Raw genomic sequence first — 26,009 nt, 5'->3', positions numbered from 1 at the left:
GACCAGGGAGGAGTCAGGGTGGGAGAGAGGATGATGTCATAGAGTGGATGAGGTCATCACAATGCAGGCCCCCTGAGGCCTTTCTCAGAGACACAGGGCCTTTCTCCCATCTCATCGCTCCCGCCTTACTAAGACCTGGCCAGATACCTGACCAGGACTTAACCCAAGGCCCAGAGACCAGGAAAAAACTCAGGGATGGCCTGCGACTCCCACCTCAGATTTTCAAACCTGAGTTCAAGGCTTCCTTTGGAAAGTCAGGGCCAGTTTGGTGTGTGTGTGTGTGTCCGTGTGTGTGTGAGGGGTCGGGGGAGCGATAGGTTAAGGGGAAGGGAAGAGGTTTCCAGATCATCCAGAAGAATCCTATTTTATAAGAGGTAAACTGAGGCCAAGAGAAGAGACTTGCCCAAGATCACAGTCAACTGAAAGCAGAGCAGGAGCTGGAGCCCAAGCCTTCTGTAACTGAGTACTTTTTCCGCCCTTTAAGAGGCTAAATACTCAGCTTTCTCTATTCTAGGATTCTCAGGCCTAAAAGTACCTTTCTCTGCCAAGGTTCTTGGATGCTGGAGATGAAAAACTCTGCCCATTGGCTTTTGACTTTTGTGACCATGGGCACCATTTCTCCTTTAAAATCGAGGGAGCAGTGGAGGCCACTCAGCAGAGCAGGCCTGCAGGAGCTAGCTACACTGCCCGATGGGAGGGCCTCTAGAGCCCTGATAATTTCTGTTCTACTGCAAACCGCATTTCCAAGTCTCTAGTTGTAAAATGTGGGGGGCCGGGGTGGTAGGCTCTGTCCCTCAAGTATGGACTTGGACAAGTTACTGAACAGTTTTATCATCTGAGACAGGAATAATAGTACCTGCTTCAAAGGCTAATTAATAAGAGTGTAAATGAGCAAATGACTAGAGAGTGGCAAGCACCGTGTTTCACATGCAGGAAACGTTTAATAAATGTTCTCTGCCTCTATTTTAATAGGACAATGCTTGTCCCAGTGCTGGCGTTCTTGGTTTCTCCATTCATACTTACTCGGCGTTCTCATTCCGCCGTTGTTGGCGAAGTCTGGGATCCACTCGGCCCTTCCGCGCGGGCTTCCCGAGCTTCTCCGGCCACGGGGTGGAGCTGATGGGCCATCGCCCGCCTAGGAGTGAGCGGGAGGGTGGGCGCGCTTTCGGCCGGAGGAGCGCGCTCCCTCCCCGCCCCCCTGGGTACCGCCTCGACCCCTTTTTAGATGAAACGGAGGCGCGAGGTTTCCTCTCCCCCATTTGCTGCCCCGCTGCGGCGGCCCCGCCGCGTGCAGGCGGCGGCTGCGCTTCCGGCCGCCGAGACGCTGGAGTGCCTGCGCGCAGCGGGACCCCACAGGCTGCCAGGCCTGCAGAAGTAGGAGGCCTCCAGAGAGCACCACAAGGCCCACCTCCCCACCTCACAGATGGGGTGCTGAGGCCGGTGGTTCTCTTCGCCGCGCGGAGAGGAGCAGCCTCAGACCCCGGGCGTCCGCTCGGGGGCTCCGCCGCGTGCCCCGGCGGGTGGGGGCCCGCGCTCCTGCGCCTCTGGTGGGCGTGGGGCCCGCGAGTCCCCGTGGCGCGTCTGTGGGCTTGCCGACTGGGCCCGGGAGGCGGAACAACCGACCCGAGGGCTGCGGAGGAGCAGAGAGCCAGGGGGGCTCCCAGGACGGGTTCAGAACATCCAGGCCCAGGCAGCGTTGGCCAGATGGTGCAGAGAGGACCTGGGGTCCAGCCAGGGCCCTGCCCTGGGCCCCACTCTAAACCCTCAGGGGGCGTTTAGGGCCCCTGGCAGGAAAGCTGAAAGGATCGCCCAGGGGCTGGGAAGGGGGGCTTCTCCGGCTTTCCCTCCCTTAGTTACATGTTTCCATCCTTTTAGTCATTATTTCCCCTTCTTTCACTCAGTGCAGACCGATTTTTTTTTTAAGATTTATTTATTTCTCTCCCCTTCCCCCCCCTCCCCCCCCAGTTGCCTGCTCTTTGTGGGCATTCGCTGTGTGTTCCTGTGTCTGCTTGTATTCTTGTCAGCCGCACTGGGAATCTGTGTCTTTTTGTTGCGTCATCTTGCTGCGTCAGCTCTGTGTGTATGTGGCCCCACTCCTGGGCAGGCTGCACTTGTTTCGCAGGGGGCGGCTCTCCTTACCGGGCGCACTCCTTGCGCGTGGGGCTCCCCTACACGGGGGACACCCCTGCATGGCATGACACTCCTTGTGCGCATCAGCACAGCGCGTGGGCCAGCTTCACCACGCGGGCCAGAAGGCCCATGAACCTTGGACCTCCCATGTGGTAGGCAGATGCTCTATCCACTGAGCCAAATCCGCTTCCCAGATTTTTTTATTGTGGGGTTTGGTAATCTGAAAATTATTTAAAAGCACCCTCCTTTTCACACTGAATTTATTCCCCTTGATACCTCAGGCTCTCATAGAACAGCTGAGTTCTAAATGCTCCTCCAGCCCCGATTCCATGGGAAGCAGCAGCGACTTGGCAAAGGAGAGCTTTTGGGTGCTGATGCCACTGCCATTGTCGTCTGGGCCCCTAGGAGAGGTGGGCAGCTTCCCTGCCCCCACATCCTTCAGTCTTGGGGTTGTTGGGCGGAGGTGGCCATGCCCCTTTGCTTTTGTTTCATGTCTGAGAGCACCAGGCAGGCAGGAACGCTCATCAGACTTGTTCAGCTATTAAGAAAGTTGGGCCCAGAGGGTGTCATGGGCACCAGAGAGGATCTAGTAGACCTTGTTCATCTGGGCAAATTGAGGCCCAGAGTGGGGAAGGAGCTTTCTTAGCGTTCACAGGACTAAGACTTCGACCCAGGGTTCCTGACTCTTCGGCCCTCGGGCTACAAACGAGAATTGGAAATCTGGTGTTTATTCTGCTCTTGTTCGACTTCTAGGGGTTGCTACCTTTAAGAAATCCATAAAAGAAACTAATAAGGTTAGTGCCCACCTGCCCAGCCAATTTCTTTTCTCCAGTCCTGGAAAGCTCCCCTGATCCAGCATTTTTCTTACTTTAGCCAAGTGAGGAAAAAGATTCTGGCCTAAAGAAGCTGGCCACATGCCTGCTTCTGCAACCTGGTTATGTGTGTGTTTGTGTGTTTTGGGGGTGTGTGTGTGGCAGATGTCTCTGGGAACCACCAGACAGCTCACTGACCGGTCAGTAAGTCCATTGCTTGTGGTCGATTGCCCAAGTGTGGCTGGAAAGGACTGAGCCCAAGTCCCTCAAGCCAGGTCTCTTCACCCAACCCATTCTTAGCTTCCTGCCAGCCCAGCTGACCATCCCTGTGGCATCTCTAGGGAAGCCACGAGGGGCTGGCCATGAGAAAAAAAACCAAAACAGATTCTCTGTTCTAGCAGATGCCCTATACGAGGGGACCCTAATATTCTAACTTTTTAAAGACCATCAACTAATATAGCAATTTGTTGGGAAGCCCTGAAGAAAACGAGGGGCTTATTTTAAAGATATACAAATTTGGCCTGAAACTAGAAACTCAGGAACAGTCTTTTAGCATCTCCAATTCTTTTGTACCTCTAACAACTGGGTTTCCCATGTCTATATATTTTCCACTCATAACTTGACTTTCATATAGCTTTGGTTTGTCATGACCGTATTTTGAACTCATGACGTCCTTATTTTTTCAGTTCATTGCAAGCTGGTAACTTCTTCCCAATTTCCTTGCTCAAATTCCTGACATCCATCACGAGCCTAGGCATTAGATGCCCTTGGCTCAAGGGCCCACTCTCATCCACAGCCCTTGGGGGTGGGTCATACGATTCAAAACATGGCCACCTCAGCAGCATAGTCTAAGGGGAGGGACTGGAGATTGGCAAGGACTTGAGTTACTCCAGACAGGAACTCAGAGTCATGGATTGCCTCAGTCCCCAGTTAAGATCAGGCATGAAACACATTGGAGGAAGAAATTACCCAAAAGAAAAAGATTTTATTGTCTTATTGCCGATATCCCTGGAAGAAATGAAGAGCACAGCATGAAGCTGTGTTCACAGTGCAACACAGACCATCGGGAGCCATGTTTCAAAGGCTGGCCTGCTCAGACCCCTGTCTGTAAGCTGGCAACTCCCTACCACCACCACCCCTGCTATCTTATGGCATGGAGATGCCACGGTTTCAGGACTGCTCACCTTGGCATCTGGGCGGGTCCCTCCTTATGGACAGTGTGAAAGTGCTATTCAGGAGAACTTCGTACAGTTTGAGGCAAAACACAGAACCAAATTAGTGTCTCTAAGCCCCTGCTTGGGACATCTCTCTGGAACATTTGGGCCGGTCACACATTCCAGGAGGCAACATCACACAGCTGCAGCCACAGCTGTCAGGAACAGGCCCGGGCCCCCACCCTGGGTGTGGGGGGAGGGCGGAGGCTTGAGGGCTTCCTCTCGGGGTGCTGAGCTCACCCTCACCCCCACACTCACTGACTTCATCCGTCCAAGGCCACTTGGCCAAGCGCCCAGGCCGTGTGAGGGGCTCTCTCTCCCAGAGCGGGCCCTGGGCCTCCTAACGGGGGCGGGGAGAGTTTCAGGCCTAGCGCAGTTCCCCAGAAACCAGAGGTAGCATCCTGAGCTCTGAAATGCCCGAGGATTTTAAGGAAAATAAAAAAAGTTTGGGGCTGGGGGACAAGGAGTGGCGGTGATAGTGGTATTTCGCTACTCTTTAAAGTTACAAAAATGCAAGGAAGGAAAGCTTTTCTCCCCCCATTTGTTCTTTGGCAATCCCATTAAGAATTTCAGGAGGCATGTGGGATGACATCATGTCTTACAACTGAGAAATCTCAACAATTTTGTGAAATGGAGCCCCTGCCTGACCTATGTTTCCAATGGAAGCTGCTTTCTATTTAAAGGTTAAAGCTGTGTTTTATGTCACATTTAAATGAGGGTTTGAGACCCATATATATCTTCCCAAAGCAGATTACAATGTATGAAGATCACATAAAATCAATTTCACTTCTCAGCATCACAAACATTTGGAATACAAAAAGACCAGGGATTAAGATTATAAGTAATAAAGGTACAAAAGAAGTTTGCTTAAAAAAATAACAAAAAAAATTAAAATTGATTCCCCCCCCCCAAAGTCTAAATAATTGTAGTCAAGGAAACCATCAGGATAAATGCTTCATATACTCGCTCCTTCGGTAAGAATGAGTTCATGCAGTACTGTATATCCAAGTGTGTGTACAAGAGACGTTCACACGCATCACACACACAAGCACATATACCCACAGGGACAGACACACAGCTCAATCTTTGTTCTAGGCACTTGATATCCATGCTCTTAAGTCTGCCACCTTCCCATTATTTGATAAATTACTTCTTTGGAGGCAGGACATTTTCTTCAAAGTAGCCCTGATTGACAACATTCCCTGCTGGGAAGTATCTGGCTACCACAAAGGAGGACCCATCACTTGCAGATGCCTTTCCCACTCCCATCTTCTTTGTATTCTTCCATACCATGGCTGTGAAGTGTCCTGTAGAGAAAAAGGCAGGGGGCAGAGGGAAACAGATCAGTCAGTAGAGCCTTGAGAAGGATGTTTCCAAGGATTCTTAGACTCCTACACCATCTTATCAGGCTTGGGGGAGACTGATTTTCAGACACTGATCAGAGGAAGGCAAGACAAAACACACCGACTGCCCGATATTTGCAAAAGCATCAGGTCCTCTCAACCACATAGAACTAAACTCACCACTTTCTGATAGCCAAAGCACTGTGATTTCCCAGTTTTCTTTGTTTTATGACAAAGCTCAGTGACTGCAACAATAAGGATGCCACCCTACCTGATACCTGCTCCAACCCTCCCTTCAAACTGCCCTCCTCAAGGTCACCAACCACCTCCATGTTGCTCCCCAATGGCTCCTTTTTGTCATCTTACTTGACATCTCAGGGACGTTTAACACAATTGACTCCTCCCCTTTCCAAAGTACTCTTCTCTTTTAGGTTACATGATGCACATTCTCTTGGCATTCCTTCCATCTTGCTGCCTCCTCCTTCTCCTCTTCTTCCTCTCACACATGTAAATATTGGAGGACCCGCATTTCCCAGGTCTCAATCCTGGACTCTTCTTTTTTCTCTACACCCTCCTTAGGCGACTTCATCTTTCTCTGGCTCCCAAATTTATTTCCCCAGCTCAAACCTCTCTTCTGTGTTCCAGACACAACTCCTTATTGATGTTTCCACTTGGATGGCTCACAGCCCTCTCAGATTTGACCTATCCAAACCTCACATTTGATTTTGATTCTCTGCACCCATCCTGCCCCCCTGTTTTATTCCTCCCCAGCCCTCCTATTTCCATCAACTCTTCCTCTATCTATACAATGCTAGGGGTCATTCTGCATTCCTCTATCTCCCTCATCTTCCCCACTTCAATCCAACATTAAATCCTGAAGAATCTAGCTCCAAAATACATCTCATGTCTATCCACTTGTCTCCAATTTACTCCCAAAACCTTCCCAACCACAAATATTTCTTACTTGGACAATTGCAAAGACTTCCTGACTGGTTCTCTTGTGTCTACCTTAGTCCTTCCAATTCATTTTCCATTTACGTAGCCAGAATGATCTTCTTGAGCATAAGTATTTGTTCACTTCCCTGCTTAAAAATCCTCCCATAGCTTCCACATGCAACTAGAATGAAAGTGAATGCTTTGGCCGGGTAGCCTCTTTTTCATTCCTTGAACACAGCAGGTTATTTCCTGCACCAGAGCACTTGTACACACTGGTTACTGTGTGAAACACTCTTCTGATGCCCAACATCTTCTTGACTCTTAGGTCTCAACCCAAATGTCACTTGTTCTGAGAAGCTTTTCATTATTACCCTTTTATTTCCTCAACATCCCTCTTCCAAGATATTCTTACCGCACCCTGTTTTTCCTTTCATAGCATTCTTACAGTTTGCAATGACACACTTGTTTGATTGCCCAATCAATTATTGCTTCATTCCTTCACTAGTTGTGAGCCTCACATGTGCAGAAACCAAGTTGTTTTATTCACCAAAGTATACCCAATACTTTGGCACAGTTTGACACATGAAAAGTGTAAAATAAACTTTTGTTGAATCAATCAATGAACGTATATGTAGAGGGACTATCTTTGCCTCAAAATTTGCCCTCATTGGCAATGCAGGCCTTCTATGTTTTGAGCAGTTTGAACCTTGACAATTCACAGCTTCCTTCAAATCTCTCTGCTCTGAGCCAAACACTAGCTCCTTTTAAAGCTACTGCCCTAACCACCCAGGCACTTCTGAGGCTTGGGGAGACTTCTCAGCAGTTCCTTACTGTTCAAGCTGCTTATCCTTACTCACTAGAAGCTAACTTAGAGCTTAGCTTCTAGCTCTCTTTCCCCTTTGGGGTCAAAGAGACAATGCTGTAATGTACTCTCTGCTCAGTGGTCATAAATTCTTCTCATCTCTTGGCAGTAGAGGTCCAAAACTGATCCCTTCCCTTGTACTGTTTGGGACCCCTAAAGCTTCTTTGACAGCCAATCTAATTAATGGGGTATTTACTTTCATATCTTAGGATGGCATTTATTTGCTAAAGTAACCCTCAACCCACATTCCTAAATACCTGTCTTGCAACTGGGCAAACTCTGTGGGGGCAGGCACCATGTCTGCCATGCTGACCACCACATCCCTAGTGTTCAGCACCGACTTGGCAGATAGAAGATGCTCCATAAATATTTGATAAAGGAAGAGACAGAAGAAGGAAGGAAAGGGGGAAATGGTGACCAGAGTAGCTAAGCTTGTCCTAGGGTGCTTAAGAAAGAAAAGGTGTGCTGGGGATTGAATTGTGTACCCCAGTTTGGACATGTCCTTGGTCTTGGTCACATTCTGAAGGGTGTGGACCATTGTAAATAAAATCTCTTCAAGATGACACTTCAGTTAAGGTGTGGTCTAACTGAATCAGATTGGCCTTTTTTTTTTTTTTTTTAGGTACCAGGGGCTGGGGATTGAACCCTGGACTTTGTATGTGGGAAGCCAGTATTTAATCGGCTTCAAACTGAGCCACTATGGCAACGCTGAGTTGGTTTTTCTGTTTGTTTGCTTGTTGTTGTTGTTGTTTCAGGAGGCACTGGTAACTGAACCTCCCATGTGGGAAGCAGGTGCTCACCAATTGAGCCACATCTTCTCCCCAGGTTGGGCTTTAATGTAGGATTACTGAAGTCCCTTATAAGCAAAGTGAATGCCAGATGGAGGGAGAAGCCCCAGGGAGAACCCAGAAGCTAGAAGTCGGCAGAACCCAGAAGAGAAAAAAGACACCACCATATGCTTTGCCATGTGAAGAAAAACCAAGGACCAAGGATCAACCATCTCCAGAACGCCACAGTCTTCTGGGAGAAAGCATCTCCTTGCTGATGCCTCCATTTTACACTCAGAACCGTGAGCCAATAAATTCCCATTTTTAAGTACAAATACTGTACATCGTATGGTATTTGTTTTTAACAACCAGGACACTACAACTGAGTGGTATTCACCCTCTTCTAATCCTTTAGGGAAGAGACAAAGTTGGTATCTCCCACTGTGTCTTGAAAATGGTAGGAACTTAAAGTTTTGTTGATTAAATTTTGTTTTCCTTCTATAGTTGAAATCCATTTTATAATTTTTAAATTTAATTTCTTTGTCTACACCCACAAAGGATTTGAGTTTACTAAATTCTTTTTTAAAATAACCAAACTAATAAACACTAATCAATACAGTTAATCACCAATGAGGTGAAACAATGAAAGCAGGAATTAAAGGAGGGAAGCAGACATGGCTCACGCAATTGAGCTCCTTCCTACCACATGGGAGGTCCCAGGTTCGGTTCCCGGTGTCTCCTAGAGAAGATAAGCAAGACAGCGAGCTGATGTGACAGGCAGATGTGGTGAGCTGACACAACAAGGTGGTGTAACAAGAGACACAAGAAGAAAAATATAGCAAGAGACACAACAAAGCAGGGAGCAGAGTTGGCTCAAGCCATTAGGTTCCTCCCTCCCACATTCAGTTCCCAGTGCTTCCTACAAAGACCAGCACACAACAAACACAGCAAATGCAAACAATGAGGGGATGGGGAGAAATAAATAAGTCTTAAAACAAATCTTAAAAAAAATTAAAGGAGAACAAATCCTAGGTGCAATTATGCATCTTTACATTTATCCATAAACTTGTTTTAACCATTACTCAATAAACTCTGGTTTTCACCTCAGAATAGTTTCTCAGAGGAGAAACACACACTTTTTGCCCGTTCAGTGCTGGTCCTTCTACTTTTGAGTCAGAGCTCCAGGTTTTCAGCAGCTTCACCAGTGTCACTGCTTCTGTAGGCTGTGTTTTCACTAGGGCTCAAGCCTTTTCTCACACAAGCCTTTGCTCTCAAGAGACCCACCCACTCTCTCTGTCTCCAGACAAGGAAGCAGCAGCCACATATCCACTGGTTGCCAAGAAATTGATTAAGGACACAAAGTGCACATCAGCAGTATGAATGCCTGCGGCAGCCTTTACAAACATAAGGGACTGCGTAATCTTTCTCACTGGGGAGTTTTCTGTCTCCATAGACACAGTGAAGTGATGGGTGTTTAGAGATCAATTACAGGACACAACTTCCTTAGCAACCATCAGATACACACTGGTTTCTAACTCTCTACTAACAGAGCTCCCCCTCATCTTTTTTTTTTTCTAAAAGGATTACATCCTTTTTCCTGCTATGGACCCAAACTTCCTAGAATATACCTCTGAGAAAACATTACTAAGTTACAGTACATCCTTGCACAAGAATAATGGACAACAGTAAGAAAGAATGAGAAAGCTCTTTTTGTATTGATATGGAACAATCTTTGACAACCAGTTGTGTGAAGAAAGTGAGTGTAAACAGATCATAGACTGACACCAATGTGTAAAAAAAGGGAAAAAAGAGAAATGTGTAAAAAAGGGAAAAAAGTGTGCATAAATGCTGGTATAAACCCAAATACTTCTAGAAGGATACACATGAAGCTGCTAATACTGGTTGCCTTTAGGGAGGGAGTGTGCTGGGGGACGTGGATGGAAAGGAGACTTTTTACCTTCCATAGCTATTTGCAGCTTTTGAATTTCATGTCGTGTAAAAGCATTAATTATTCACAATAAGCAAACAAACGTACTCATTTAAGTAGACTGTAACGAAGCAATTCTAAGAGAGTTTCTCTCCACTTGGCACTCAGGACAGAACTCTGCTGGCGGCACCCTTCATCCCGAGACACTGACCCGGGGAACGGGGGAGAGGCTATTAGGAGATGTTGCAAAGGCCCTTTCACTCATAACATAGACCCGGGTCTGCGCAGTGAGCAGAGGTGGGGGCGGAGGCTCTGGGGAGGGCGAGGCCTGGATGACTGGTCTGATGACACCAACACCCAAGGCCCCGCTCACCTCTTAGGCTCAGGCTCTGTCACTCCCTAGGCATTGCCCACTGGCACCTGGGCCAGCACAAGGCCTGGGTGCTCTGGGCTTTTCCTCTTTCCGGGGTGTGAGATGTGAAGCAGTGGGTGAGATGGGCAGAGCGTGGTAATGGAGAGCTGACCCTTGTGAGGTGTCCGGAGAGATTCCCTTCTAAAAGGAGGAGCTGTGGGGGGGGGCGGGGGGGAAGCAGGGCCCTGGGACATCTCTTTCTTGCGTGGGCTTTCAATTTCTTCTTCTACAAAATGGGAAGAAGAAAGCCCCACCTTCAAATGGTGTCCAGGCTTAAGTGGCACCTTCTAACTGTCAAGTGGTGTGCACACATGAGCAATGCTAGTAACTTGCTCTGAAACATGACGATTGTTCGTCAATCTTGCTCATGGGAAAAGCAAACCTAGAAGCTATGAAATGAAACATTTTCTGTATACTCCTCTTTATTAAAAGAAAAGGGCCTGCTTACACGTCCTTGATCAGTGGTACAAGGCTGTTACTGCCCCCTCTCTTACTCCTTGAATATAATTGCCACAGAGTCATCAGTTCTCACTAAGGCCCTGGCAGCAGTCTGGGTAAAATGAGAGGAGGAATGCTTCAGCAGATGCTTCTACCTCTGTACCCTCACAGGATTGCAAGAACCCCTGCCCAAAAGGGTGAGCAGCAAACCACAGGAAATGGTGACTGGCTCGGGGACCCTGTCACTTCCTGCTTCTGAAGAAACCCTGTGAGAGGAAAGGGGGCGGCCACAAGCAGCTCCACCCAGAGCTGGGACAGGGGTGAGCAGAGAATCCCCTTTCCAGGCAGCCCTGGTGCCTCTGGTCAGAGGCACTCACAGCCCCTCCCCACCCCATCCTGTGCCCCAGGCAGAGTCCCGGAAGGGCACAAAGCAGCGGAAGGGCACAAAGCAGCGGCTGTTTGGGGCTGTTTGGGCTTGAAGGAGCTGAAGGTTTACCTTTTACCTTCCGCCTTTCACCGTGGAGGAGGCCTAAGGGAGTGGCTGGTGGTTTCCCTGGCAGGTGCCACCCTGCATCTGGACCACTGGGTCTCAGAATGTCCCTTAGAGGATGCCACCTTGTCCCTTTCCCTCAGGGAGGAAAGGACAGGAATCGACCCAAGGTCACACAACTAACAGTGTCAGAGCCGAGATAAGATTCAGGTTTCCTGCTTCCCAAGCTTGCCTGCTTCTCCAGCTGGAGGGAAGAGGTGAAGGGAGGGAAAGCCCAGGAGGCCAGGCCTGAGCAGCGTGGCGGGCTGGAGGGGACGCGAGGGGAGGAGGCATTAAGACCAGAAGAGCGAGGGGCCCTTTTCCTGGTGGCACCAGGGAGCACTGGCAGTTCAATCAGGAGAGCCACATGGGCAGAGAGGATTTTAGAAATACTGTTCTGGCTGCTGGAGAGCAAGGCAGTTAAAGGGCTAAGGTACACAGCAGGAGAGGAGCATCCTTACACAGCTTTAAAAATCCACAGCCTCCTATGACGTGCTCCAGTGATGTGATGACCTCTGAGCTGATGGGAGAGAATCAGCAGCTTATGTGCTCTTACACAAGGGATCTCTCTTTCAATCTCTCTCTCTCTCTCTCTCTTTCTGTGTTTGAGGATGTGTTGGGGGAATGGAAATCTTTGCCTTTTGGGTAAGATTAAAAAGAGAAATATGGAAGAGGTAAAGGGGGAAGGAAATGATGGGCTGTCAGGTTAGTTCCTCTCTGAAGCCAGACACCCAACCTGCAACCCTGCCCAGGGCCCGGCCACTGTGTGGGACCCTGCCACTCACCAGTCCCCGAGGTGAAGCCGGGCTGCTGGAAGTTGTAGTTCTTGATTTCACTGTACCATCTATCGGCCACCTCTTTTCCTGTAAGGAGAAGAAACTGTTCTAAAATTCCCTCCGTCTTCTCCCATTCACTCCAGACCACCCACCCCACAGTTACATATCTGATAAAGCGCCAATGAGCTGAAACATCTTGGATGTTCCTGGCAGACTCCTAGGGACTCCTGCCCACGAGTGTGCCCAGGCTGAAGTCAGGGCCTTGGGAGCTGGGACGAGCACTGAGCTGCGGTCGGGAGGACTCACTGTGCAGTCCTGGGCAAGGCCTTCCCTTCCTGAGCCTCTGTACAAGACGGCTGAGGGCATGCTGTGCCTTCCAGAGACAGGTTGAGTGCCTATGAGACTCTGCCCTCATCCCACCCCAAGTCTGGCTCCTGAAATAGTCACAGGAGGAAAGGTAATTGGGCTGGGCGCTACCACAGGCAGGAGGGACCTCACGGCTTGCGGCCACTGGCTTAGCAGGTAGGGATATGAGCTGCTGATCACAGGGCCGGAGCTAGGCACCTGGGACCTCAGTGCAGTCACCTCCCAGCTGGAATGTGTGCATGAATCACCCGGGGGGGCTTACTGAAATGCAGATTCTGATTTCAGTAGGCCTAGGGTGGGGCCCATGAGCCCGCATTTCTAACCAGCTCCCAGGGGTGCGGCTGGTCTGTGGATCACAGCCTGAGCAGCAAGGCCCTGGAGAGCACTGGCTGCACATCAGCCTCACCTGGGGGGCCTGAAAACTACTGATCCGTGGGGTCTTCCTCAGACCCATTGTGTCAGTACCCCTGGAGGAGACCCAGGCATCGGTATTTAAAAGCTCTGCAAAAGATTCCAGTGTGCAGCCAGGGACCGCCTACCCGCTCGCCTCTCTGTTGAGATGGGGAAACTGGGGCCCGAGGGCAGTAAGTTGCTCAGGTTTCCACAGGGAGCCAGAGCTGGCCTGGGATGGAGCCCAGACGGCCACTCAAGGCTCCTTCCCTGCCCTCTCTGGGCTCCCCTGGGTCCACCAAGGGACAAAACCTGGGGAGTGGGAGGAGCCTGCGGGCTAGGGCGAGGCCTCCCAGGCGGGCTCCTGGCCTTCCTGGGGAGGGGGCTCACACCACCTCTCCCAGAGGGCTGTGCAGGAGGCCCCCGTCAGGGTCAGGCGGTGCTGGGCAGCCAAGAGGACCGGGATGGGACCTCCCCCTGGGAACTCCCAGGAATGTGAGGCCGGGGAAGGAGTGAGTCATTCTCGCTGGGTTTTGGAGAAGGCTTCAGAGAATGAGACACTTTCTCCATTATTTTTCCTAAAAAGCCACTCCAGGGTCACCCAAGCCAGGAAGCTCAAGAATGTTTGGTCAGTGGGGGGATCACCATTCCAGGCTGAGAGCTTGGATGGAAGAAGTGTCTTTTTCAGTTATTTTTTCCCCCAAGATGTAAAAAGCTCTCTTGCTGCTTTTCTGATTATAAAAGTAATAGCACTGTAAACATTCTAGAACAAGGTGAAGAAAGGACAGTTCCTCTGTAGCTGGGGATGATGCTCCGGTGCCCACCGAATAGGCTAAGACTGTGCAGAAATGGCCTGTCTTGCCCACCCCCACTCCTCAGCTGGAAGCCCTTCCAGAAGTGGGGGTGAGGGAAGGTCAGTCTGACTCATCTCTGTGTCCTCAGCACCCGTCACAGGCCTGGCCTGGAGCCAGCCATCAGAGCCCTTGCTGGGAAGTCAGCCTCTAGGAGAGACACAAAGGGGAACTTTGGGTTTCCCTTCCCTCTGTGGGCCTGTGGCTTACCATGGCAACAGGAAGGGTAAATGGGGGCCAGGAGGGGTCTGAGGAGGCCCCATCCCAGGCCCAGCTCAGGCAGCAGGGAGGAGAGCCAAGAAGGGAACTCACCCGTCTGATCGTAGGACGCCCATGCCAGGTTCTCCCCACACTGTCCACGACTGGACTCCGGGCTGTGCTTGAGGATCCTTGTGCTGGCCAGGGCCTCAGAATACCTGCCAGAGGCCACGGTGCTTCCTCAGAGCGGGCAAGTCCATGGAAACCCCCCTCCCCGCCAAGGTAGGGACCCCACAGGTGGGGCTGAGCTTCCTTCCTTGCCCAGGGCTCTCAGAGGAAATAGGCATGAGCGTCACACCTGCACCTCTTCGAGCCTCACACAGTTCCATTTTACAGAGCAGTAAACCAAGGCTCCAAGGAATGAAGGGACTTGCCTAGGTAAGCAGCAGAGTAGCTACTCAAGCCTGGCTGTGTCTGACCCCAAAACCCACGTCCCTGCTGCCCCCCAAAGCCCCTCAGTGACAGCAGCAGCAGCAGCACTGTGGAGGTCCCAAGTCACTGCAGGGCCCGGGCACTCACTGCTGGGCCTCCTGGTTGAGCTTGTTGCAGAGCTTCAGAGGGGGGACACCGTGCTGCCGCCGGTACTCATTGTGGGCCTTCAGGACCTCGTTATTAAACTGCTTAGAAGCTGGAAGGATTTCAAAATGGAGACTGTCTCAGTGCAGGGGAAAGACCCAGCAGAGCAGAACGGCATGTTTCAGAACAACTGCACCTCAGGCCACAAGAACGGGTGCTGCTCCCCTCCCACGCCCGGCTCCCCTGCCAAACGGGCCGCCATGCTGCCCTGCCCCACACCTTTGCTCATCCTGTCTCCACCCCTGACATCAGCCTCCACGTCTCTCATATTTAAACCTCATGGATTATACAATGTCTAACAGGCCATGTTAGGGACTTGGGTCTTTATCCAAGGCAAGGGAAGGCCACCGAAGGGTAGGGAGCTGGGGGATGAGCTGGTTGGATTTGTGTTTCTGACAGACACCGCGTGCTGCTGAGTGGAGGAGGGGCTGGAAGAGGTGCACAGCAGATGTTGGGGACTGGGCAGTCAGCAACAGGACTTGTGAAAGAAAGTGTTCGAAGGACAATGGAAATCTGACTTGACCTAAGGTGAGGGGTGGGCTGGAGTTGGGAACACAGAGCAGAGGCCTGACTGTGGAGGGGTACCCACCCTAGGCTGGTGGGACCAAGAGGCAGAGGGATAGACAAAGACAGAGAAGAGGACCATGGAAGGGGAGCTTTGGGGAGGTGGAGTGAGGGGAGAGGGTGTAAGAGAAAGTGGTGGTCAGCTAGGCCCAGGACTGCACTGCAGAAAGAGATGGGGTCTATACCTAACTGCGTCATGACCTCAGAAAGGACAAGGTCAAAGGGCCTGGGATTAGGGAGAGAATAAGTGCGTGAAGCCAGGGGCAGGCAACTCTAAAAGTGGACAGAAGTCATACCAATTTGGATCTTAAATGGAACTCCATCCATCCACCACCCACCCATCTATCCAATATCCTCCATCCATCAACCAATGTCCATCCAATATCCTCTATGCTTCTACCCTATCCATCCCACATCCTCTGTTCATCTATACAACCAACGTCCTCCATCCATACCTCCACCATTTATCCACCATTCATCCACCAATCCTCTGATTCATCATCCATCCAGCATCCTCATCCATCCAGCATCCTCACTGTGGCAGTTTGATATTATTTATGGCTTCCAAAAAGAGATATTGATTATGTTTGTAAACTGGTCTGTTCCTCTGGGCATGATATCCTTGATGTATTAGATTCAGCTGAGATGCCTTTGATTAAATTGTGTTAAGATTAGGGTGTGCGGGGTTGAGTCCTCACCCTCTTGGTGGGTTGATAAAACACACAGAAAAGAAGAAAACAGAGGAAGAGCAACAGCTCATTAAACAGGGAAAGAGGCCCCAGGAAGAGAGATGAGCCTGATTGTCTACATCTGACCTTGTGAAGAGACCAGAGCAGCTAAGCCTGGAAAGAAACAAGCCCCAGGGGCAGAGACAAGCCTTATGCTGCCTACAGCTGAGATCGGAAGAAGCTGAGACCATGAAGCCTTAAGAAGGAGGAAGACTGAACCCTCGCAGACATCGCCCACCATCTTGCTTCAACATGTGGCCAATGACTGGGTGAGGAAGTGCCTTGAGTTGGACTCTCTAGGGTCTTGTGACTGTAAGCTTCTACCCCAGATAATACCCTTTATAAAAGCCAACAGAGTTCTGGTGCTTTGCATCAGCACTCCTTTGGCTGACTAATTTACACTCATTCATCCACCCAGCCAGCCATCTAGCCAGCCAGCCAGCCCCGACCCATTCACCCATTCATCCATCTGTTCATCTGCTCTCTGAAGGCCTCCTCTGTGCTATGGCCTGTATTGTGTGCTCGTGGTCCAGAGGCAAATCAGCCACACCCTGCCCTCACAGAGCTCACACACCAGAAGAGAGATCATCTCATAAACAGACACCAGCTGTTTACTTAACTATGAAAAGTTTCAAGGAGCAAGTGAGCACAGGTGCAAGGAGAACTCAGAAAAGAGAGACCAAATACAGTGAGGAGGTGACTGCACAGGAGTTAGCCAGGCTAAGATTGTGAAAGCACTGAGTGCCAGCCTTAGGAATTTGGGAAATACCCTCTGTGCAAACAGGGGTCAGTTGGGTGAGCTGCGAGTGGATGGGAACCTGCCCCCTGGGGCTGGCGGTCGGTGTGGACAGGAAGGGTATAAACTGAAGCACTGCTCCAGTCACATTTACCAGTCACCGTTCTTGTCCACCCCGAGGCTGAGGGGATAACCCCACAGGGCATCCTCTTTCCCTCCCCCTTGGCCAAATCTCCTGTCTGCTGAGCCTTCAAATCACATCCCATTGGGCCTCAAAGGGAATCCCAAGGGACGAAGCCCAGGGCTCGACCTCAGGGAGCTTCACCAGGAGAGGTGAAGATACTGCATGGAACATCGAGAAGGAATGGTACCACCGACCTCAAGTCCTTCAAGCCTCTGGGGCTCCAGGCAGCAGTCTGGTGAGGTCCTGTCACAATAATGTGGGGGACAGACAGGACCACAAGTGGGGCCCCGAAGGCAGGACTTGGGGTAGAAATGGGGAGACATTGTGAACAAAGACAGGAAAATGATGAAGATCTTGGACCAACTGGGCACAAGGCAGAGGGGCAAAGCCACAAACCATCTGCGGCTTTCAGGTCCTTGTGGCCAAGAGAAGGCCTAGCCTTCTTTTGTTGGTATGAAAGACAAAGAGTTCAGGTTGAGCATGTTAATGCAGTATTTGGGACAGTGGAGTCACAGAGGCTTGTAAAGAACATCTCAAGCAGAAATGGCAAGAGCCACAGCAACTCGTGGGAACTGGCTGGGGATCAATCGGCAGGGTGATGTGGCAGCCTGAAACCCACGGGCCCCTGGCTGGGGCACTGCTTGCCATGCAGAGCTGTCCCCAGCTGACTGGTCACCCAGCCCAGCCTCTGCTTAGTCTGAAAGGCAGTGATGATTTGTTGTATCCAGAGGCAGTGAAGAGGGGGGAAGGGGCTGGAAACAGGATCTTAGAAGGAATGGTTGCAAATACTGGGTATGCTCAACCTGGAGAAGACGAGACAGGAGAAGACACAGCAGCCGGCCCTGATGAATTCTACCATAGGGCAAAGCTGAGGCTGGTGGATGAAGCCAGAGGGTGAGTGATTTCAGTTCAGTCTTTCTCTCAATCACAGCTTTCTGAATACCAAAAGGGCTACCTCGCAAGGTAGTGAGTTCTCCATCACTGGGAGGATCAAGCAGATGAGCCTTTCTCAGAGACATTCAGACACTGGGTAACAGGCCCAGTCAGATGACCTCCAAGTCCCCTCCAATCTGGAGATCCCGTAAAGTCCCATTGGGGTGGGGGTGAGGGGAGACAAGATAGCCAGCTGGCCCCAGGCTTCCAGGATCCGCTTCTCTAAGGAGACTGAGAAGTCAGACACAGGTGTAAGCGCAGGGCATGTAGGTGCGCCCACTCTAGGTGGTGGAGGGACCCCTCTGGGTGACAGGCTTGGCGAAGCCCATCCTCAAGTCCCTTCCTGCCCCCATATCCCAGGCAGGCCATGGTTGATCTACTAGGACACCACTGGATATGCATAAGACCAAATGGCTTGGGCACTGTCGACCATGAATGTATCAAGGAAGGCTCCCTGGAGGAGGTATTCCTAGATCAGGAGGAATGAGATGAGAGGCAAAAGGCCCAGAAAGGGCAAGGGTGGAAGCACTTAGACCTCTGGGACTGTGAGGAGGGTGGAGATAAGGGAGTGGGTGGATACCTAAGGTGAAGCCAGTTTGAGGGTAGCCCTGACGGCCAGGGACACTTTACACTGGGCCCCACAGTGCTGTGGGCCCTGCAGTCTCCTTGGCAGAGAGGGACCTATAAGGTTGCTAAAAACTAGGTCACTGCATTCCCAGAATGTGGAAAGTAAAAGGGAAACAAAAGTGAAAGTTCCTGTGCCCACCCCAAGCTCGGGCCCAGAAGCCAAAGCTGGGCATTATCCCCGGCTGGGCTGGGTGCCTGGGGCTGGGTTCTCAGGAAGGGCTCAGGAGAGCTTTCTGGTGATCTGGAGGGGAGGAGGCCTGCTTGCCCCACCCTGGCTGGGAGGCCAGGGAAGGGAGGGGACACTGGTGCTGGGAGTCCCCTCCCGCCCCAGCAGCCAGGCACAGCCCAGGTGCCTTAGATCAGCCCAGGGCGGCGAGATATGGCCCTTGACCAGCCCAGCCAGAGGCCTGCCCAGCAGGAGCCACACCCGATTCAGTAGAAAAACTCAAGAACGAGATAAGCATAAGGGAAAAAAAAAGTCACAAGAAAGCCACCTGTCCCTGGGTTAGGCAGGGAGAGCCCTCACAGAAACCTCACAAGGGGGGAGGGGCAGGAATGGCCATCCTCATTTTGTGGGAAGGTAAACTGAGGCTCAGAGAGGTCACCTGCTTGCTGACCAACCATTTCATTCACTGACTTTTCACACTGTGGGAGCTTCCATTACTGTACCCAGCCCCACCCATTTTTTAAAAGTTGCATGAGGAAATTGAGGATTGAGGAGTGATTACTGCCCAGCTGGTCCCGGGGCAGGCCCATGGGGGTGGGGGGAGGGGACCAGGCCTGCCCTTAGCCCCCACTCCCCAACCCAAGGGTCAGGAGACAGGGCAGCAGGCAGAAGGGGAGCCAGACCTAGGCTCAGTGGGGTCAGCTGAAGGATTGAGGAAAGCAGGCCCAGGGTTGGCAGATACCTTCAAATTTCTGAAGGAAGAGGAGGAAGGAAGAAGAGAAAAGCAATAATATTTCTCAAGAGCCTTCTCTGTGCCAAGCCCTTTATAGTCCGGCCTGCCTAAGGGGTCCCAGAGGACTAGTCAGGAACTGAGGGGTAGAAGCTACAGGGGGCAGATTTGGGTCTTAAAATAAAGGTTCATCCTGTTGAAAGATGGAAGGGGCTGCCTGGGCGCAGTGACCTCCCTTCCGGGCTGTGTCTGCTGGGGCTGAGCTAGGGGCTCTTCAGGGTTCCTTTGGGGCTGGAGACTTTACTGCTTAATAAGGACCCCCAGTGGGTGGTGCCCCTCCCCGCAGCCGTGGCTCTTGGCTGGGGCCAGGCTCATCTCTCCATCCGTCCTTCTCCTCTGCAGCCTCGCAGGGCCCAGCCCACCTCATTTCTCTGCCCTCTCCAGACTCCTCATCAAAGGGGCCTGTGGCAGCCAGGCCCACAGAAGGGAGTTAGGGCCAGGCAGGAAGGGTGAACAGGCCTCTTCTGTCCCTCTTGAGGCAAGTCTGGTTTTGCTTGTTTATCAGGAAGAAAGAACAAAAGGTTTGGGGTACGGGGGAGAATGAGTTCCGCATGGGTAGCTCCTGCTTTAAGCCTGGGTTCCAGGAAATTCAAGTGGCCAATCCTAGCCAGCTCTGCTTTTTACTAGCTGCAAATCCTGGGCAGGTTACTTAATCATTCTGGGCCTCAAATCCCCCATATATAGGATGGGACTAACAGAATCCACCTCACAGGGTTGTTGTGAGGGATTAAATGAATTAATCCATATAAATGCTTTAGAAGAGTTCTGGAATACTCAAGAATGGGAAGCCACAAGAATGGGATTCCTCTTCTCAATTACAGATGGGAAAACTGAGGTCTTTGGGGTGGGAGGTAGGAGGTGGGGGGTGGGGTGGGGGATGGGAGTGAACACTTATTAAACCTCAGATATAATTATTATCATCACTACTGGCCCAAGCCCTGAAGGCCCCTGGTCTTGGGAGAACCTGCTCCGGTCAGATCCTCCGCTCTGAATGTCAGCAGAGCTGCTGGCATTAAGTGGCTCTCTGATGATGCCTTTCAGTACCTCAGAGCCGGGATATTTGCTGAGTGAGCGAGTGAACAAATGAACGAGGTTCTCATACCAGCACAGGGAAGCCACAAGAATGGGATTCCTCTCCTCATTTACAGATGAGAAAACTGAGGTCTTTGGGGTGGGAGGTAGGAGGTGGGGGGTGGGGTGGGGGATGGGAGTGGGTACACATCAGCCTGAGGTCTAGGAACAGGCCCTTTTGTCACCCCCTCCCCTGCTCCAAATCTCCCACTCTTTCCACTTTACAAACATCTCCCACATTCCCACTGGAAAGAGTGATCTCTCATGAAGAGTTGTTCAACTGCTTAAGGGAACACGGAATCCCCATTCTGGAGGATTAGCCCCAGGCTGCCCCTGTCTCCTCTCCTAGGCAGGGGGAGAGGTTGCTCTGGCCCACAGAGAGGCCCCCTATTTTCTGGCCTCAATTGTGAATAGCCACTCACTCCCTTGAGGCACTGGGCAAGCGCCTGCCCATCTGGGCCCCAGGTTCCCCAACTTTGTGAGAAGGAAGGATGACATCGTGTTTTTCAGAATGTCTTCAAAGCTGGGGGTCCTTTCTTTTGAGTGAATTCTTCAACAAAATCAAAAGATGAGACAGCGGGGGCGGGGGGTTGACCTGGCCCACACAGCTGCCCCTTGCACGATGGCCCCACTCAGTAAAAAATTCCTGGGCTAGTTGGTCCCTAAAGACTTTTCTGTTTTGGCACTTTCTGGAGCTGGGAAATGTGGAGTGAGGGACAGTCAGATTCTTATGAGATGATAAGAAGGCACCTACTGGGAGGGAGGGGGTCAAGTGGTCAGTGTGGTAGAAGGGAGAACACAGAAGTTTGGAAGTCAGAGAGCTTGGTCCAAATCCCAGTTTAACCACTTACTGGTCAAGGTGGGAGCTTGGGCAAATACTCTCTGCAAATCATCGCTGCCGTGCAGGACTATTACAAAGGTTGGTAACATATACACAAATACCTAGCTCCATGCCTAGCATGCATCTCCTCCTCTTCTCCAGCCCCCACCCCTGCCCTAGATGCCGCTATCATCGCTTGCCTGGGTGACCGCCGCAGCCTCCCCACCAGTCCCCCACCTCTACTCTCTGGTCATCCCATCCACCCTCCAAACTGGCACAGCTCTAGTCCTGCCAAATCGATGCCCTTCAGTGGCACTCCAACTCACACAGGACAGAGTCCAGATTCCCAAGACCTTCTGGGATTTGACGGCCTCTTCCAGGAAGCCTTCCACAGGCCTCCTTGCTGAGGAGATCTCTTCCTCTATTGAGCTCACCCCTCTTCACCTCTGCCTGTCTTGTGACTTAGATTACTTTCCACCTCTTACTGAGCCATGTGGTGCCCGTGTCTCCCTAATCGGCTTCATTTATTCATCTTGCAATCCAAATGAACACCCCTGAGAGCAGGGGCCATGCCTTCCACAGCACTGGGACTGCCGCTTGGTACAAAGCTGACGCATGGCTGAAGAGAGGGCAGGAAGGACGGGGAGATGGATGGATAGATGGATGACCAGATCAAAGGATGGATAGAGCTGCATATCAGCAGTTCTGGAAAACTGATTTTGGGGAAGAAGCTAAAACAATGGAATGAAATGTAGCTTTAGGGAAAGTGGATTTTCTCCCAAATCTGCAGGGAAATGAGTTGATTTCCCACGCAGAAATCTCAAAATGTTCTATCATTTGCCACACTTTTGTCCCATCACCACCCATCATGGTGTTCTTTAACTACAAGATAAATCCCTATATCACCTTTCCATACAGAACCACAGGATTCCAGAACTGGAGACCATCTGGGCCACCTTCATTGTACAATTGGGGAAACTGAGACACAGGGAGAGCAAGAGCCTTGCTCAAGAACACACAGCACATGACTAGTAGAGCTGGGGCTGAAAGCCAAGCCTGTCACTACAGCCCAAGGAAAGGTGAGGTAGGACCAAGGCCAGGAAAGCAGCTTACTCCCCCTGCCGGTATCACACCAGCCCCATCGGTGGGACAGGGTTAAGTGACTCCAGATCTTGGAACACAGATTCAAGAATCCCTTCTGAAGGACAATCACCACACCATGGAGCCTAGAGTGATTACAACTGAAAATGGGAGGATTGCATCCAGCATCCATGTGGAATTTGAGCCTCCTCTTGACATAGAGGTGCAATGGACACAACCAATCCAATGTCCACATAGAAGAGGTGGTATTGGATTGAGAAAAGTGGACCTGGTGGACGATGGGTATGGGGAAAGGCAGGAAGAGATGAGAGGTGGAGGTGTCTTTGGGACATGGAGCTGCCCTGGATGGTGCTTCAGAGGCAATCACCAGACATTGTAAATCCTCACAGGGCCCACTGGATGGAATGGAGGAGAGTATGGGCCATGATGTGGACCATTGACTATGAGGTGCGGAGGTGCCCAAAGATGTACTTACCAAATCCAATGGATGTGTCATGATGATGGGAACGAGTGTTGTTGGGGGGGGAGAGGGGGGGTGGGGTAGCGGGGTTGAATGGGACCTCACATATATATTTTTGATGTAATATTATTACAAAGTCAATTAAAAAAATGTGAATGAATAGGATTATTAAAATGATTTTATACTGTAAAAAAAAAAAAAAAGAATCCCTTCTGAGACTGACAACCCCAATTTTCCCTGAAACAGGGCTTTTGAGCTCTGTTCACTTCAACAGCTGTTTCTTAAGGGCCTCCTGGGAGTAGGAAACTCTACCAAGATAAAACCTGGTCTCTGACTGCCAGGAGTCAGGAGTCTGTGGGAAACAGGTCTAGGGCTGGATACACATCCAGGCAGACTGGGGCGCAGCTGCAACAAAGGGAGGGGCTGTTGCTCTGCCTGGAGGCATCAAGGGTGAGCTTCCAGGCAAGGAGTAGAGCCTAGAAGGAAGTGGAGGATTTGCAGCCCCAGAGAAAAGGGAAAGGCCGGAGGAGGTGGTGCTGAGTGCTAGGAAAAGAAACCCCAGGGACAGGAACAGTGTGACAGGATACACTCCGGATAGCTGGTGCTTCAGGTAAGGGGGTGATGACCAACCCCCAGAGCTGGCGAAAGCAGATGTGGAGAGTGTGCACTTTTCCACCCTACAGACAATGGGATGGAAGGTCTTAGGCTCGGAGAGACAGGATGCGCTCTGTAAGAATTTTAGAAAGCTCCCCCCACTCCCGCCCAGTCACCGTGGTGAAGATGGGCTGTGACAGGCCAGCGGTATAACCAGGGTGGAGCCAGACTGAGTCTGTTACAGGGGCCTGGCACTCCTGCCGCCCTCGAGGGAGGAATAAACGAAAGGAATGCAAAAGACGCTCAGAGCTGTTCTCCGGCGAGTTAGATGGGGCAAGCTGCCCTGCAGCGAGATGCTGTCAGTTTGGTGGTTTTTTCCAACTCTAACTCTGTCCTCCTCCTGAAACAAAGCAAAGGCCACGCCTCGGCCGGCGCTGGGCGCTAATCCCATCAACGCCTCGGGCTCGCCCGCCAGGGGACCGGCCCTCGGGCTCGCCTGCCTTCCCTCTCTGCCCGCGGCCTCACCGCCTCCCCGGCTTCCCGGCAGCCTCGGAAACCGCCCGCGCGCGCCTCCATCCGCGCCCCTGCCCCAGCCCGCCGGGGGGCGCCGCGCGTCCGGGGTCCCGAGGCTCCGGGGCCAGCCCGCGCCGCAGCCCGGGCGGCCGGCGGCCTCACCTGACTTGCCCATGGCCGGCTCGGCGCGCTCCTCGGCTCCCGCGGCGGCGGCTGCGGCTGCGGCTGCGGCTTCGCCTGCGCTCCCGCCCCGGCCGCGCGCCGCTCGGGACCGAGGAGGCCGGGGCCCCTCCCCCGGCGCGGCCCGGCCCCCGCCTTATAAGGCAGCGACAGCTGCAGCCCGAGGCGCCGGGGGCCACCCCGCGGGCGGCGCGGAGGAGGCGGGCGCGCCCCGCGAGCCTCGAGGCCTGCTCGCGACAGCTTTCCTCGTTGCGCCCCGAAGGCACCTCAGCGACGGCCCGGCCTCGCGGATCTCAGCCCGGAGAGGTCCCCGCCCGGGAGCGGCGCGGGGGTGTCCCTAGGGGAAGCCCACGCCTCCCCCGGGGCTCCCGGAAGTTCCCCAGCGGCTGGCGCTCTCCGAGGGGCCCAGGCACCGCGCGGGGGTCGGTTCCCGCTGTTGTCGCCACGGGTCGGTGCTCCCCCTGCTTTGGCCTGACCCTACAAACTACCTCAAGCCCGGAGCTGGCCCCCTTCCCCTCCCCAGCGACAGCAGGCTCCGAAGGGCGTCTCCGTCTGAGAAGGGGCCAGTTTCTTCACTCCCCAGACAAACCCTCTGGGGCGTGGCCTGGGCAGAGTTTGGAGTCTCCATGACGCTTCCGCGTGGGCTGCCCCGTGAGGCTCCCACAGCTCGACTATGACCTGTCCACTTGTCCCTCGCTGCATTTGAGACCAGGCCGAATCCACCCCTGAAGTCCGGCCCTAGACCTGTCTCCTCAACAACCTAACTTTATCCCAGCCTCAGTCAAACTAGACTTCTTGACATTCTCAAAACATTTCTAGGATTTCCCACCTCCATGCCTTGGCTTAGGCTGCCAGAGAGGGCCTTTGGAGTGCCCACCCATCTCTGCCCATTCAAGTCCTACCTGTCTCTCAGGTCTGTAGCACCTTCAACTTACAGAGTCCCTGATCTCTTGGGCCCATGGAAACAGTGGTCACTGCACACCCGATATTAGGGAGACTTGGTCTTAGCCATGGCCCCACCCCTGTGAATGAAAAGCATGCCCACGAGGTCTGTGTGAGACTCCTTGAGCAACTCTACACTGGGGCAGGAGCTCAGCAAACCCTAGTGGAAAGAAGCTAACGTTTCCTACCTTAAGATCTTTCAATAAACAGGCACCGAAGTGTAGACCTGCTGGTTATAAGGGTAGAATTTGCAAGGGCTTACAACTGTCCAGCGGGGCAAGAGTAGGATGGGGGCAGTGCCCTCCCTACTCCCTCCCCCATGACAGGGCCAAGGAAGGTGAGAATCAATGGCTATTGTGTTTTGTACTTGCCAGTAGTGTTAGAGTAGGCCAGGATGGTGCCCACTATGTTTGAGTGACTTCTGGTGCCAGGTGGGATCTAAGCCCCTCTGTCCGATTCCCTCTCCCATTTTGCCACCAAATCCACATTGGAATGACCAAATAAGGACCCAATGGAAGAATTCATATCATCCCTGGAATCTCTAGAAACCTGTTTCCAATGTAAGAAAAGCTTCAAGGCCATGGGTAGAGACAGCTGAGCCCAATGGAGCCAGGACAGCATGCAGTGGAAAATCCGTCTGCGGATCACCGGGTTGCATTCACATGTCCTTGTCCAGCAGTGAGGGCTGGATGTGAGAGAGGGCCTGAGACAGGGGAGGGGACAAATTCCTACCTTGCTGGCATCTTTGGAGTCTGTGTGGGATGGGATGCTCCGGGCTGTTAGAGCTGGCCTTAGCAGCAGGAAGGGACAGTGTGCTGAATGGCATTAGGGCAGTGCCAAAGTCCTACCAAGGGCCATGGGCTGGTTGGAGATGGAGTCACTGTCCAGCTGGTGCCCAGGCAGCAGACACAGAAGGGACAAATGGCAACAAAGATCAGACACAAAGGAGAGTGACTGACACAAACTTCCTGCAATTTATCATTTTTGTTTGTGTCCTATGTAAGACCTCCTTG

General features: G+C 52.1%; 1 protein-coding gene across 1 annotated transcript; it reads right to left on the bottom strand.

The window, feature by feature from the left end:
- Positions 1-3,907: 3,907 nt before the first annotated feature.
- On the bottom strand, positions 3,908-24,177 carry GLIPR2 (GLI pathogenesis related 2). The gene is made up of 5 exons (XM_012524689.4): positions 24,037-24,177; positions 14,531-14,639; positions 14,066-14,169; positions 12,156-12,233; positions 3,908-5,463 (listed from the first exon to the last, which is right to left on the bottom strand). The coding sequence occupies exons 1-5, from the start codon at positions 24,047-24,049 to the stop codon at positions 5,303-5,305; spliced, it is 465 nt and encodes a 154-aa protein (XP_012380143.2). The 5' UTR covers positions 24,050-24,177; the 3' UTR covers positions 3,908-5,302.
- Between the last annotated feature and the right edge of the window lie 1,832 nt (positions 24,178-26,009).

The sequence above is a fragment of the Dasypus novemcinctus genome, chromosome 8 (genome assembly GCF_030445035.2).
Source record: "Dasypus novemcinctus isolate mDasNov1 chromosome 8, mDasNov1.1.hap2, whole genome shotgun sequence".
Taxonomy (NCBI): domain Eukaryota; kingdom Metazoa; phylum Chordata; class Mammalia; order Cingulata; family Dasypodidae; genus Dasypus; species Dasypus novemcinctus.
The sequence above is the reverse complement of the archived record's forward strand: the minus strand, read 5'-3'. Positions and strand labels throughout refer to the sequence as shown.